Below are 16,463 nucleotides of genomic sequence, written 5' to 3'. Positions count from 1 at the left end.
ATCGTGTGCTTTAAATAGATGTCAAACTTTTTAAACTCTAGCTGGTCTTTCCTATTGGAAATTTTAAACTATGGGTTGAAATCGTGTTCTCTATAGCTTGCCTTAGGAATCTCCTCTATGACCATAGATGGAGTCGTCCTTTACAGGGTCCCCTCTAAATAACAGTAATCAGTGTGGACTTGCCCCTCAATCCCTAAGCTCCTCCCACACCCTCTGTTACCAAGGCCTCCTCTCTCTTTCTGGACAAGCTGGTCTGCTCCAGGGCCTTCAATAACATCTGTACCCTCAGACCTAACTTTCCCTCCCCTTGCGCGGTCCCACAGTGTTTCCTGTTATTCTGACCTTGCCTTCCCCACAGGGCTCATCTCTATTTTATGCTATCCATTGTGAAAACAAGATCATCTTCCCAGAGAAAGCATCAGGCCCCACTCAAATCTGCTGTCATTGTGGAAAGAATCCCCAAGTCCTTGCTCCCCAAGGCACAGAGCCCACAGTTGTTGTAGCTTCTTTTTCTATTCACACTCCGTGCTGAATTAGTCACCAAATCCTGCCACATTTTTTTTTAACAACAGAGATAAAATCGGTCTCTTTTTCTTCATTTTAATAGCTAAATCTCTGATTCAGGTTCTGTTTAAGTCACCCATAGTGTACTGTCACTGGTCTCTCTCCCTCTCTTCTCATCAATTCAAAATACAATGGTTAAAATCGTTTTCATCTCATTTGCTTTGACTAGATTTAATTTTTTTTTCAGTTCACAGGCTTAGAATCATAAAATAATAGAATTTTAAAGATAGAAAGGACCTTAAAAATCACCCAGTCCCCATTCTTTTATGGATGAGGGAATAGGTAGTGAAGAAGGCAAAACTGCCCAAGATCATACGAATTGTCTGAGCTGGAATTAGACCCAGGCTGCTGACGAACGTGAGTTCCCTTTAACAGTCCACATTGCATCATCCTCTGTGTGAACACTGAACCTTCCGCTCCTCCAAAATCCTGTGGACTGGGGTGTCTGTCTTTCTCACTGTACCTCACACACTTACAAATTTCTTTTACTCTAGTCAGGGAGAGGTGGTTTCCTCCTAAACTCTTTTACTCAATTTCCCCACTTTCAGGGACTCCCATATTATTTCTATCCAACTACTACAACACTTCCTTCCTCTGATTCAAAACTAACTTCAAATCTAATCTCCTCTAAGAAATGGCATGCTACTGGTCACCCTCTCACCGAAACACTCAGCTTTCGTGTAAATTTTCTTCCTCAGCCTTCTCTCTAGCTTATTTGAATTCAATTCAACAAGAAGTTACCAGCACCTACTAGAAGCTAAGCAAAGTGAATAATCCCTTTGTCACTTAAAAGGCAGGGAAAAAAACAACAACAACAATAAATGTAAACCAATCCAGAAATCATTTCAAACCCTCCACTAGTTTGGAAACATAGCTGAAGATCAGGGCTGTCATTCACAAAACACAGCCTAATTTTGTTCTGTTGTGATGCCTAGAAGAATCGTTTTCTCTTGGATCCATTTCGGCCTATTCGCAAGTGTTGCTATTAGGCTATGGAAGGGTTTCTAGGAAGGTCTAGCAATGGAAATCCTCATTATTTTTCCTTTGTTAATGATTACTGGTGTTATTGGAAAAATCATATCATCTTCTCGAACTGCCAATTTTCTCAAGAAATTTCACCCCTTGTCCTCAGAACAGATATAATACATTATAATACACTGCAAGGTGCTGCCCACTATTGCTTAATAAAATTGTGTCATTAGAAGTATTCTTTAAAATTAGTGAACTATTGCCTGGGGCTGGAAATATTTTTATTGTATAAAGATTTTCTGTTGTAATGGAATTGGACTTATTCATAATATTTAAAGTTCTGAATTTGTTTAGTCACCAACTTGATGGGAAATGGGCAGGCATTCTTTATTTAGGGTGTGGGAGACGCAAGCTTTTCTTCTGAGACCAAATTATTGGCGATTCTTTAATTAATCTAGTAGAAGATGAATTGAGATCGCAGGATATTAGTTCTTGCTGATACTCTAAAAACGTGACACTGTTACATCATAACTAATGCTCGAATCCCCAGGGACACAGCATCCTGAAAATGTTACCTTAAATGAGAGAGTACTCATTACTATGATGGAACCAAAGTATGGATTTGACTTATCTGCAGAGCTTTGAAACTGGGGCATTTTTTCGTCTGTGGGTTATGGCCCCATTTCTAGAAAAATCTATCTGGGCCTAATGTAACCTAGCAAATCTTTCAAACGAAAGAGTCTTGTGGGAGGCAAGTTGTCATTTTCTGACATATTATTTAGGGCTCAGCTCGGGTTTCATTCTTTCTTCTTTCCCCACTTAAACCCCCTGCTCATTCGCCACAAGCGCCACTTTCTAATTAAGGCAAATGAAATTCGTAATGTGTAGAAGGGAGACATGACCCCCCCTTGTGAGCCAGCCTCGCTCTTTCCTGCACACCATTAAAAAATAGAATCCAGGGGTGGTTGCTGTTTTAATTGGTATCACTTTGTCTTTAGTGCAAAACACATGGCAATAATTTAGTGAACTTCAGTATTTCTCTTGTGGCAAATTGATAGCATAATTTTATTATGGGTGGAACAATGGCTTCTGGAAGCAGAGGAGATTCTCCCAGAACTACACATAACTCGGCTGACTAAACGTAATGCTTGGAGAAGGTAATGAAAACAGAGCTGAGGCTCAGCAAGGACTAGGAGATTTCAGTTTCTCGCTCCTGTCAAAAGGCTCCTCAGTAAATCATACCTGAAGCTTATTTAATGTCAGAAGCCAATAAGCTGATAAAGTACATTGGGGTGCTCACCTCAGAAAAGGCACACTGAGTCATGTGATCTCTGGTCCCTGGACCCGATGGGGTCATATAATCTGTCTATGTATTTTAATAAGTAACCTATTAATGTTCTCTTTGGTGCTAATTATTTTACACTTCACTTGTTTCCTGTTTACTGACATTGCTTTAGCAATTTCACTCTGAAAAAATTATGAGGAAAGGGAATCCGGATGACTTTTACTGTTCTATTCCACAGGAGTTTTCTACTTTTCTCTTTAACATTCTTCTTCTATACCAGCCGAGGCCACCAAACACAAGCACAAAACACCGAATCCATGGGAACGTTGTAGGATAACAGGAAACCTGCATATTTCGTAAAGCAAAGAGCCACACTGAGTCACACAGGTCCAAGACTATCAGTATTTAGTAACTCATAGCTAAGAAGGTATTTGGAGTTTACCCTATGGAACTTGGCTTCAGGTAACACAGGAAATCAACCAGCTGTGACCAAATTCCACTGTGCTACTTTCTACACAACTTTATGAAGAAGAAATTTGCTCATGGGCACTCAAAAATACCTACGCATCCTTTCAACTGCAAAAACAAAACAGTGAGAATCAGATCCACAATTAAAAAAAAAAAGACCACTCCGTCCAAATGAAATCCTTGTGCATTTCACTGCATACTTTACTTTGAGTATTCTCACCCATCAGACTACTGGAATCAGAGTCCCCTCTCTGGAAGAGGGTACTTTTCTGAATTTTAGAAAACATAGTGCAGAGACAAAGAAAGCTCCCATGTGTTTCATAATTTTTAAGTGAAATGATATTTAAAATCTAGGTTTAAAATACCTGACAGTTTAACCTTGAAATTATCAGCCGGGTGAAAGTATGCTAATATCTGTGACCATCTCTGTGAAGGAGATCTATCAATCAAAATTGATAATGACAAAAGGAATCCTCTGGCCATCCTTCTTATGGTATAGGCTTAGTCAAGAATGACCGGGTCCTTCCTCAATAATTGAGCTGAAACCATTAAGTCAAGATCATTTATGAGATTTTTCACTTGTGGGTCTTTGAGGTAGATTTGAATCCAGATCTTTGGGGATTAATCCACTGCCCCACCATTCCCTTAGTAATCACTGCTAAAGTTTTTGTTTATCTAAAGTCTTTAAGGAAGTTTGGAACTCAAGAGGTCAACATTAAACAGCCTGAAACCTCAGCTCACAGGGACTTATCTAAAAGATAAGCTGTATCTAGAGACAGACGGGAAATCTCATATCTTTCAGTGTTTACCTTGCAAGGGAAAAAGAGAAAGAACTCTGATGTGTTCCAACCTGAGTGCAGAATTAACAATTCTGACCAGGACAGGGAGTTAGTGCAAATCTATCTTGAATGATCAGTCAGCAATAGTGATTCTGATTCATGCACAAAAGACATGCAAACAAAAAACCCAGAAACAAGGTTTTCTATTATGATTACAATAAAACAATGAAGCAGGAAAAAGACGTGAAGAAAGCAAAATTAAAAAAAAGAAAAACTGTATGTATTTTCCTACCCAGATTGCTAACAATTTTGCAGACAAAAAATAATTTTCCTTGTTTCTAGAGAATAGAGGAAATAGTTCTGAAAGTCATGAATTGGATAGAATTTCTGGGATAAGCACTGGGAGATGCCACCTAGCCGATGCTCGTTCTCTAATATTTGAAAAATCCAACACAATGAAAACAACAGTAGCAACAACAAAACAAGTCTTTTAGACTCCAGATCAAGAGGTTAATGGGACCTACATTTACTCATTAACGGAGCAAATTCTCAACTAAGTAATTTTTGGCAGGCTGCTCTCCAGTGAATGAATGCATGAATGAATGAGTGAAGTGAATTAGGACATGGCCTAAAGATGATTCATAAAATACTTATTTCTCTGAGAGTGAGTTTTTAGAATACATTTAAAAAACACTCTAGCCTGTGGGTAATGGAAGCAACGAGGAAAAAAATTTACTGGAAATGGCAGCAATATGGTAAAAAGGACTGAGAACTCAGAACAAAGTCACAGCCACCAAGACTCTCATTTTTAAAGGTAAAAATATTTAGGGAAAGTAAATAACTTGGTATTGGTATATTCTGATCTATCTTTTTACCTTCCTTTTAATAGCTTCTCATTTAAAGGTTCTGTTTCAACTTTGCATTTACAAGCCCCTTTCTATTTTCTGCATTCTAGAAACAAGTTAGAGGCTAATGGGAAGATTCCTTTCTATTAATTTTTTTTAATACGGTTTTATTGATCTGTGACTGGGGTTAGGAACATTTACTGAATCAGCAGCTATAATTCTGTAACATTTTCAATGAATTGTCTTCATTTTTTTCCTACTTAAAAATAAGTACATAGCAACTCAATATCATCCTACTTTAAAAACATGCAACTCACTGAAATATAGACTTTTATTTCTGTGTCACTCTGAGAAACCATGTCAATCATGCCAACTGAGATGGATAAAGGACTTATTTGAACAAACTTTTGTCTCTCTTCCAAATACTGCTATAATGAAGTATACAAGTAGGTAGAGCCTTGTGCCTAACCCAGGACTTGTCTGCGGAGTTTATTGTCTTTATCAATGAAAGAGAGGGGGCTAATTCTAAAAACCTTCAAATATCAAAAATAGTCTAGATTTTTGGCTGAAATTCCCCCCCCTCCCCCATATTTAGAGACTTTTGAAAACCGGTAAGGTTCAGCATGAGAAATTTTATCTTCAAAAAAGTTTCCATTTAAGTATTTTCTTTAAGGGGCATTTTTTTGGAACCGTTTCAGAAACTTGCTGCATTCCTTTTCTGTTGTTTTGTGTTTTCTCTGTAGCACTGTACTTTCCTCTAAACGAGGAACTCTTTTTCTCCCCTTATTGGCATTCCAACCCAGCAAAGAAATATGCATCCTGAGATAATGCTGCCAGCTTGCTATGAAAACCATATTTCATTCTTTCTTTGCAGAGCAAAAGGGAAAAGCACAAAGGAGCTGGTATAATAGAATGTAAAGGATTGCAGCAAACCTCCCCTTTGAGTCCCCTCGCTGGCATCCCCTTCCTTTATTTCCCCCTCCACTCCTTTTGTTTACCACTTTTAAAAGGCTCTTGCTGAGTCTGAGCCGCCTGCCCAAATTTGGACTGAATCTCAATTTCTGGAAATGGTACTCCCATCTCTACAAGATAGAAGGTGTCTAGAAATGCTGGTGTGACATGGCAATGGATCGGAGGCACAGCTGCCTAGGTACAATAGATGTCTTCAATTTTCAGATCAGTGTGGGAATGTCAGGAATCTGCTACAGAAAGTAACACAGGCAAATACTGTAATAGTCCCTCTAATTCAAAATTGGCATGCTACGGGTTGATGCCCTGGTCACCTCCAGTTCCATTTGCTGTAGACAGAGCAAAATGAAATCCATTTAAATTTCCGGGCAATCCCTCTGGTTAAACATTAATCACGTGTATTTTTCTTTTCCCGTCTTTTAATCTCTCTTACCACCTCCCTTTGGTTTTCCTCTCAGAAACAACTGCAGGTTCCCAAGGAATGATAATACGACCATGGAGACAGAGTGAGTGGAAGCTGGGTAGAGCTGGAAAGAGACTGGAAACCCTACTGCTGACACAAACTCAGCTCTTTCACCCCAGGAGCGACTGTCGGGAAGAAAACGCTCTGGTTTTAGCAAAAGACCTCATGAGGCTTTTTGGCATTGCATCTCCGGCATCTCTGCCTCCTTCCCTGGTCACTGATTTCTCTGGCATAGGAGGCCATGTGAAAGAGAAGCATTTCACCTCAAGCTCACCAACGTGGGGTGCAAAAGCACTCCTTTTTGCCTTCCTTTCCTCAGCATCGGCAGTTTCATCACATTAAATGCTGACAATGAATCTAGCACCTGGCAAATCTGACTTGAGATTCAAATGGATTTTTATTCAGAAACATAGATGTTACTTGGAAATAATCAGCAAAGACGGCAGCTCTGTGTTTAACAAATGGCTGTGGTGGAAACCGCTGAGCAGAGAGAGGCTGTTTGGTCCAGCCAGCTCATTCCCTTAGGTTTATCTCAACTCCACCTCCTTGGTCTATCACTCTCTCCTTCAATCCTTTTTCTCTTGAGATAAAAGTGTCCAGCTGTCTCTGTGCCTCATTTATGTTTGCTACAAAATTATTTTCCTCAATTCCCAGCTTACTCGTGATGTCCTAATATTACAACGTATTTCCTGGTGTCTGCTCTCCTTGCCGGGGAGTGACAACATACATACCTTTGAAAATGACTTGTCTTTGCTGTAAAGAAGTGCAACCTCTTTTACCACTAACCCAGCCTCCTACTCATCTAATTAGGCTTCGAATTGGGCTTGGGGATTCACTGACAGAGGGTCTGACATTGACCCTGTCTTCAAACCCACCTAGAACACTATTATTGCCCTTTTAAGTGCAAGCGGCAAAGGAAAGCATCTGGGCACCCACATCTCTCTGGACTGATGGATCCCTGAGGAAAATGATTGCTTTCCTGAGGCTATCACTCTGTTCCTGTCCATATTTTAATCAAGGCTGGGAAGGTCTTCTAACAAAACTGCCTTTTATTTTCAGAGTACTCTTAACTTATATGTTTGTACACACAAATTCTTCTGTCTCCTCATCTTTCCATATCGCACGTAAGAAAACCAAGTCACCTGGGTAGTTAATGAGCCTTCCTAAAGGGAAAAACTAATTCCCAAGATAACTTTTCCGGCGCAGGTTTTTCTCTTTTTTTTTTTGGCATTGCTGATATCTTAGTTCCCCGACCAGGGATCGAACCTGGCCCCCCCTGCAGTGAAAGCGCAGAGTCCTAACCACTGGACCGCCAGGGAATTCCCCCGGCACAGTTCTCAGTCCGAATTGAGCAAGCTTTTCTCTAGTCTAGAAAAATTTGTCCACGTGGTCAAACTGAAATAGGTAAAACAAAACTGTCGCTTCCCATGAGGAAGTTCCACAAAGTAGATGTCTGATTATTAAAAGCTGTTGTAGCAAGAAAGATTGTTTTAAGACCATTGAGGGAAAGGTGGGGCAGGCAGGACGAAGATATTTTATATCTTCAGTTTGAGAGGCCGTACGGGGACACTGAAATCTATTACACAAAGGAACTCTCTGAGCTACCTTCAAGTGGAAAGTTCTTCGAAATTTCAGTTTCATGCATTTTTACGCGGGCCCTGGAGACAGCCTCCTATCAAGAAAGTTAAGTCCTTTATTCCTAGTATACCTGTTTTCTGTCAATAAGTCACCCTATGGACTTTGCTTGTTGGTATATAGATAAGGATACAGTTACTGCAGTGACATGAGTTTTTAAAAGTACGGTATTTCTTCCTTTTAAAATTAAACCTGGAAATAGGAACTTAAAAGTTAATATTATAATTCTTACGTAGCATTGAGGAAAGTTACATGAGAACATGGAAATGTTATGATTTTTCTCATAGTATTTTTAGCTTAAGGAGCTTTAATCGTCAAAGTTGACTTTACTATATTTCAATGATTACTACTGTCAAAGACGTATGAATGCATCCCAACAAATTATTCAAGCAAGAATTTCCTCATTAAAAAAAGTAATTTTCAAAAAAATCTTTTGTCAATGAATGCGTGTAAGCATGCCTCTTGAGGAAATACCAGACATTAATACCCAAGACTTTCCTTCAAAACGTCTAACCTTCACAGCTATTTGAAGCCACTCACCTCCTAGGGTTCCCTTATCTTACCTCCCTGGCATCAAAGAACTACAAAAAAAAAAGGATCATCTACGAAACTACAAAAGTCTAGCTTTGTTTAATACAGAAGCTATGCACAGTGAGTTGTCTGCTCTCAAATTTTATCACCCCTTAAATATAGGTCTATTTCCTCCTGAAAGAAACCTCCATTCCAGTTTGTAACCGATTTAATGATGTTTTCATTGATATCATTGTATGAAATCATCATAATTCTCTCTCATTTTTACAGTTATGTACTTTTAACTATTTTAACAACAGCCAGCATCTATGGTGCGTGTCAGCGCTACGCTGAGTACTTAGCGTGCAGTATTTCTCTGAAATGTTACAACTATATAAGATATAAATGGCTATTGTCCCCATTTTACAGATGAGGAAAGGAAGGCTTAAAAGGAAGGCTTAAAAGGTTTGCTGAAGGTCAAACATCTGACGAATGGTGGAACCAGGATTTTTAGCCTCCCAGGGTCTGGTTCCGGAGCCTAAGTGCTCACCTACCACGCTATATTACCCTCCAAGATGTAATCAATATTCAGTCAAAGTACACCATGTTTGCTTCTCCATGGTGAGGAGGTTATTCAGGGTGAGGATACTCATTTCCTTGCTTTTCTTCTCTCCTAATGCACACACTTTGATGATTTCACAGCTGATGTGACTCTCCCCCAACTGAACAGCCTAGAAAGCCAGTCTCACTGCCTGTGATTACCTCTGTCAGCCAAGTGCATACAGTGAAGATCTGGTTATCATCATTTTTTTTTCTAAGTCTCAATTAGGTTATTGATTACTTATGGACTTCTGAGGGCTAACTGTAGGAAAAAAATGACTTAGTGTCATAGATTCCACTCTTTTCCTGAAATCACATTTTGATTTGGTGGTATCATCACTTTTTGCACACTCCCTACTGTAAATACATGGGAAAGGCCCATTGAGATTATTTCTAACACTGGCTGCTAAGATAAAACAATCTTTAATTCCCCGAATTATCTCCTAAACTTCCTTTTTGCTTATTTGTTCTGAAATTACTGACTGATCTGAACAGGTCTGCTTTTATTGCTTATTGCTCTCATCAAGTGCGTGAAGCCATGTTCCACTGCTTATTACTACAGAGGTTATTTTACAGCAATACTTAACTACCCTAACCTTGCTTGGCCTTTCTATTTTAAGAGGTAAGTGAGAAGCAGAACTGAAACAGCAAGTCTTCCATGATTTTCTGATGGGGATGCTTTCTATACTATTCTAATTCTTTGAGTACGGACATCACAGCACACAAGTCTAAAGTCCTGGCCTCAATCAGAGAAGCGGGTATCATTTCCTAGCAGAGCTGACTAAACGAGGTTTAGGAACTGCTCTCTGATTCCTGCCTTTTTTTTTTTTTTTTGCTGAGAGCTCTCAGGGCCTGGAGAAATAGTTTATAGCCTACTCTTCTCATCTCTTTTAGTTATCACTTGGCACTTAAGAACAGTGATTATGAAGCCTTTTGAAATTAGTCTGGATAGCTTTCTCTGTTTTGAAGATGATATCATCAAGACATCGGTCAGTTTCAGAATAGACTACACAGTAGCTGGTATTCTCTTTTAAATTTCTTTTTGAAATCCACCAAAATTCAGTCCCTGTGTGAAATTCCTGGTAGTCTTTTAAAAGTATTTTCTGTGTTATCCTCATGAGTCACACCTTATTATCAAAGTTACTGTAGCTGTTAACTAAGAATTGGACCTAAGGGCAGGATTAGAGGGTTTTTCAGAAGGAACTGTGAAAATTAGGGAGATGGAATTATTTTGTTAAGACGTAGGTGTCAACATTGATGCCATATTATGGAAAGTATGCGGTGTGATAGACTGTCACAGCCTAACCTTTGGCATCCTGCAGCAAACACAGCTCAAATAATAGAGAAACAAGAAACCTAAGCTATCACACGACAGAACTCCTCCTCCATGCACTGGGGCTCAATGGAATTCAGAAAATAAGGATGCTCTCTCCAAGTTCCAAGCAGGTGTCTAATTGTGAGAAACGCTCGTCTTTAGATACGACTGTAGCATCTTCACTCTTCAAGTGTGATGACTACATCAAAAAGTACAGGTAGGGCTTCCCTGGTGGCACAGTGGTTGAGGGTACGCCTGCCGATGCAGGGGACACGGGTTCGTGCCCCGGTCCGGGAAGATCCCACATGCCGTGGAGCGGCTGAGCCCGTGAGACACAACTACTGAGCCTGCGCGTCCGGAGCCTGTGCTCCGCAGCGGGAGAGGCCACAACAGTGAGAGGGCCGTGTACCGCAAAAAAAAAAAAAAAAAAAAAAAAAAAAAAAAAGTACAGGTAGCGGATGACAGGGAACAGCACTTTCAAAAAGAGCAAAGATGAAAGGTCAAAGTCAAATATCAATGTAGAAATATTTCGTTTTTCCCAAGACTCCCATCACAACCACCCTCAACTTGCCTCAAATTTATAAACATTATAATTTTAAAGCAACATTCACTGCATCAAGGACCACTGTATATAACGGAGCTCGGTTTGACAATCAGTATGATATAAAATAACATGCAGGGCAAATAAGTCTTCTACCATCAACAAACAATGTATTTACTTTACCGTTTTAGACTACTGATGGCTTGTCCTGGGAACATAAATGAGAATATATATACGTTGACATGTGTGTATCTACTCTAAGAAGCTCATATCAACGTATAATCACCTACACATCCCTGTCTGGAGATTACAGCCTTTATTCCAAGTTTTTGGTCTAAAGGGTATCTTTAAATGTACATAGTTCCAATCTTTAGAAGAAAATTAAAGTGAATTCAAGTCTTTATTGTCTATCCTTTCTTTCTGCCTTTCTTTTCAGGTTAGCAGTTTATTTCTGCATTCATCACCCTGACAGAAGCAAGGCAACTCAATTTTCTGCTTCTGTAGGTAGGCACATCACTTTCTGTACAGCACTAGGCATGAAAAGGGCTGCAGCTAAGCTTTGGTTACTGGTGTAATTGAAATGCTATCCACACTATAGGGTGCATTAAAGTCAGATAACGGCAGTTCCTGTGGCCAATTTAAGTAGCTTGACTTCCCTGGGAAAAAAAAAAAAATTGCCTGACAGATAAGGCAGACAAACTGGCTAATTCTCCAAGCATGTCTCTCATTGTGATCCTAGAAAAATGAGAAAAAAATGAATCACAGAACCACAAAATCAATTGACCCTCGGGTAGCTCATCAGGCAGTGAGCCTGATAAACCTAAAAGCTTTGTTAATGTCTGCCCGCCTGTATCCCACAGATAGAGCACTTTGTAAATGAACCTGCTTTGATAAATACATTAAGGAAAGCTGTGAATAAAGGCAGAGACTTCTCATGTGTAAATACAACCTCTGCTACATGGAATTAGAATGATAAAATGGAGTTCCATGTAATTAAGTTTGTATAAGGCCTGAAATCCGTGCAAATACTTTCCCTGAATTTTGAAAGAGAACTGTCAGTTCAATTAATCTGAACATCACCCCAAGAATGTACCGAACAAAATTAAGCTGCTGATAAAACCCGGGCCAGTATTTTGATAAGTAATTCCTATATCATTTCTTGGCCACTGTGATCATTTTATTTAATCCTCTGCCCCTCCTTTTCCTCAGTTACCCTCTAAGCCACATACAAAGAGTGATGGCCCATGCACCTCCACGGGAGTTATCGGCCAAATGGCAAAGCTAAAAATGGGGAAATCTTTTCTTTTTTTTTTTTTTACCCTGTGTTCAAAAAAAAAAATTAGGGTAAATAAAATTCTCCTAGGAGATGCTGAAGAGCCTGCATCTTCATCAGCCTAGAAAACCTAGATTAAAGAAACCTTCCAAGAACTGATAACTCCACAGGAGGACTGCACCAAAATACCCAGAGTGACTATTTTCAACGGGAATGACCTGAACTGAATTTGCTCTGTTCAAGTCGAGAATTTTAAAGCATCAGAGATGGGGAAAGTGAGGCAGAGAGGAAGAGCGAGAGAGGAGAAAAGAAAAGAAAGAGGCAGAGAGAAAGAGAAGAGGGATACATCTTACCAAAACCATTTACCTAGTTACCTCTTCCTCTCTCTGTGCACTACGTTCACACGTCAAGGTAGAAACACAGAAGTTATCCTCCTCAATTTCATTTGTTTCAGAAACAAAAAAAGAAGACAATGATTGAGAAATCTTACTTTAGCCACGGGAGAAAGACATTGATTTTGGGGTCACTCACCAGTTGTTTACTTGGAGAATTGTAAGTCCTGTGTCTTGAGCTAACTGTTTCTTCTGCTCTTCGGAAGGGTACGGATGCTAATGAAAACACAAATGTTTTGAAAGATGTATCAGAAGTTAAGAAAGAGTCACTTACGTCTAAGAATGAAACTACCGTTTGTGATTTCTTTAGTCTATGGCTTGATTTTCCTAATCACAGCTTTTTAATCATGTGTGGGGAAAAATGTGGGCAGAGACAAGAATCCAAAAACCTGCTCGTGCAGCCCCATTCCCGCCACACTGTGGAGGCCAGTAGCACAAAGCATGGCAGCATTGCAGGTATTCAGTTTCTTCCATCAGTCAGGGATGCACAGCACCTTGGCGATGGGTCAGAAATTTGGTTGGCTACAATCACTTCAGTTACACTAAGGGAACTACTTGCGGGCCCATTTTACTTTACTTCTTGGAAAACCTCTGTGCAGCCTTTCTCCTATATTATCTTTGTGAGATGGCTCAATATAATCATTATTTCCTAGTTAATCTAAGATTATTGATAGTCAAGTTTGGAAAGTAAGATTGTCCATAATCACAACTATTCTTCGAAGCCATGGCTACCACTTCAGTTACAGCAGAGTTTACTGACAGTTGTTTATGTTGACTCCTTTAAGGGACAGTGGGAGATTCTTTCATTTTTACTGGTTGCTGCTCTGGGTTAAGAGGGTCGCACAAAGTGACCACCCATCACAAGGAATCAATTACGTGCAATACAGAAATTTTACATTTTACCCTAAAGTGTGGCAATAAGAGAATGAAGCCATAGGTTTCGGTGTTTTTTAATTCTTTACTTCCCATCACAACTCACCCACATTTATAACAAACCATCCTCCCATCAGCAAACCACTTTCCTCTCTCATTCTGAAATCAAAGATTGTTACTGTAGAATTGTACATTTACTTTGAGACACTGTACTGGCATGTACATAATTATAAAACATGTCTGTTAAATAGGTCTCTGCTCTAAATTCACTGGTTTTCTTAAACAGAAAAGTAAACTTCTATAAAGCATGTCAAAGTCGTTCCTAAACGAGAAAGCCTTTAGTAATAAATATTTCCCATCAACGTTATTAAAGGCTGACATTAGGAACAACAAAGTATTCCATTCAGAGCTTTCTAATCATTCCAGTGTTTGAGAGAGTGAATGTTTTTCAATCATCTAAGATTTTATTCTTCAGGTATTTCATCTTCTATAATAGCATACATTATCCAAAACGTGTGCAATTACTTATTAGCAAACCCAAATGCCATTAGGTTAAACAAAACCCCCTGTATTGCAAAAGGGGTTAACTAGATTTGTATTAATATAGAAGCCAGGCTTTTAATATTCTGCAAATGTTAACAAAGAAAGATGATAATGTTGAGTTAATATGGGTTAAGCATAAAATGAAAATAAATTTTTCTGATTGCGAGGTGTTGACATTTTTTTGGCTAGGGCCTCCAGCCTGTTCCTGAAAGCTGTGTAATTACAGAAGGCTTTTCCCCTCCTTCCCCCTCCTGCTTCGAGCCTACCCACATTAGTAATGACCCCTTCACTGCTTCAAAAACCACTAATGGTCTTCAGCATGGGCAAGAAAAATGAACAGGATAAATTGGAATCCACAGTCAGTAATTTGCATCCTATGAGGCTGCTTTGGCCACTCACACTCATTCCTGGCCATCAATCGTTGCCTGTCAGGCGCTGCACTCTGCCACCATGACAAATACTCCTCCTAACACTCTGATTCGTCCAAACAATGTAATTGTCCTCTATTCTCCTTTTGGTAATGGAGATAATGAATGACTGCACAAACAAGAAGGATTGCTTATCACAGATGCTGGGGTGGCTTCAAACTGGAAAAGGCCTAGGGTACAAATTTTAATAGACTGAAAACACTGGTTGGAGGGAAAATGACCAAAAAGATCCCCAAATCCTTCTTGTTGTGGTATTTTCCTGACAAATTCACGGGAGGAGCACCCTTTGACTTTTTATTCCTCTAAGACGTTGAAAGCCTAGGTTTCTAGGTTATTTGCCCAATGGAAATCAATTCTGCAAATAACAAAAATGAAAATAAAGACTCATCACAAGGATGTATAGATCTGCATTGGTAATGTCATCCAGTATGCTGTTTCTTCATGCAGTGGGTTTTTTTTTTTTTTTGGTGTGCTCAGTCTTGTTCACTATTATGATGCATTTGTCCAAGACAGTTCTGACAAAATGTGGGTTGTGGTGTGTGTGTGTGTGAGGGAGACAGGCAGAGACACATACAACCATATACACACACACACACACACACAGAGAAGGTTTAGATGAAATAAAGGTTTAGGATGTTAAGCTAGTAGAAGACTAGAAAGGGGAAGTTAGTGTAGAGTCAATTCCTTCAAGCGGGACTGTACATTCAGATTGAGTAACAAGAATTCTTCCCAGTGTTTTATTAGAAATTAAGTCAAATGACCACAAAATTACATAAACAGTGCATTTTATCTTGGGAATCCCTGAACCGTACTTTCACTATGAAAGCAGTTGCAAATTCCATCCACAATCATTAAAATAATTGGGACCTTACCAAAATTCACCTTGCACAGATGGCTTTTTTTTTTTAATTAATAGGGAAGACCATAATAACTTTCACTTATTTAAATAACGTTCTGTGGTTTTTGAACATTCATGATTCTATGCCCCTTTTATACAGGGAGTGGACTGTTTATCTGAAAGTGTTCTGGCAGTCGGCCACTGTATTTCTAAAATTAAAAAAGGAACGGAAAACAATCGGCTTTCAGAGGAATTGGAACCATGGCAATGTGTTTTGGATTAATTTACAAATATATGTATATATTTAAGGCCAAACTGTGGAACTAGAGAATTTCTACTACATGATCTATCATAGGCATTCTTCTACTTTATTAGAACAGACATCATATTGAAATAATAAACATGGGAAGCCTTCACTTCTTCTTTGATGTATATTGCTAAATGTCTGACTGGCTCAAATTTAAAATAAACTTTGGTATGTTTGCACTTGAAAACTGGAAGTAGACCACAAGCAATAATTTGTTGTCAGTTTCTATATTCTTGGACTGAGGCTATAGTTTAGTCTGTTCACTGATGGGGGCCAACCCACCCTGGTCCAGCGGCTCAGAGGTGGCTCAACTTACTCATAAGAACACACATTGTAACATAATAGCGATGATGATGATTCCCTTCATCAAGAAAGAACCAGCATAGGTCAAAGTTTTTCACATCTCCAAATAATTTAAAGCCACTGTTGAAGAGAGGTGAATCACAAATATCCTCTTACTTTGAATATCAACTGACAACTGTTCAAAAAGTTAGTAAGACATGTATGGCTCATGACTCAACATAGACAGAAAATATTTTTTTAATTGCCTTTTTTCTAAAGACTCATTCGAAAGTGAGATATTACCTGTATTCCAGATACTGACCTTAGACTCTTTTTTTTTTTTTTTCCTCATCCCTTTGGGGTTAAACTGGTTTATCAAGTACATGCAAACAGATCTACAGTATTCTTAGAATGTATCAGTGAAACAGTTTTTAGGTGAAATCACTTAATGATAATTTTCTTTTGTGGTTAATCCCTCTTCATTTTTGTCCAAACTGGAACCAATTTATCATAATCTTTATTCCATGTTGAAAGGATTTATACTGATGTTTTAGAATACTTCAAGTGATATTTCTAATCATCTC

The 16,463-nt window shown here is 39.0% G+C and overlaps 1 protein-coding gene across 10 annotated transcripts in view; it reads right to left on the bottom strand.

The window, feature by feature from the left end:
* MEIS2 (Meis homeobox 2) overlaps positions 1 to 16,463 on the bottom strand; it is a 202,825-nt gene that overhangs the window by 46,919 nt on the left and 139,443 nt on the right. For all 10 annotated transcript variants that reach the window (XM_032623894.1, XM_032623896.1, XM_032623890.1 and 7 more), the window contains one exon: positions 12,748 to 12,824. In XM_032623894.1, the coding sequence (XP_032479785.1) occupies positions 12,748 to 12,824 (77 nt within the window). The remainder of the gene's footprint in view (positions 1 to 12,747; positions 12,825 to 16,463) is intronic.

This window comes from Phocoena sinus, chromosome 2 (assembly GCF_008692025.1).
Source record: "Phocoena sinus isolate mPhoSin1 chromosome 2, mPhoSin1.pri, whole genome shotgun sequence".
NCBI lineage: Eukaryota > Metazoa > Chordata > Mammalia > Artiodactyla > Phocoenidae > Phocoena > Phocoena sinus.
Note: the sequence above shows the minus strand (reverse complement) of the source record. Positions and strands in the feature narration are given on the sequence as shown.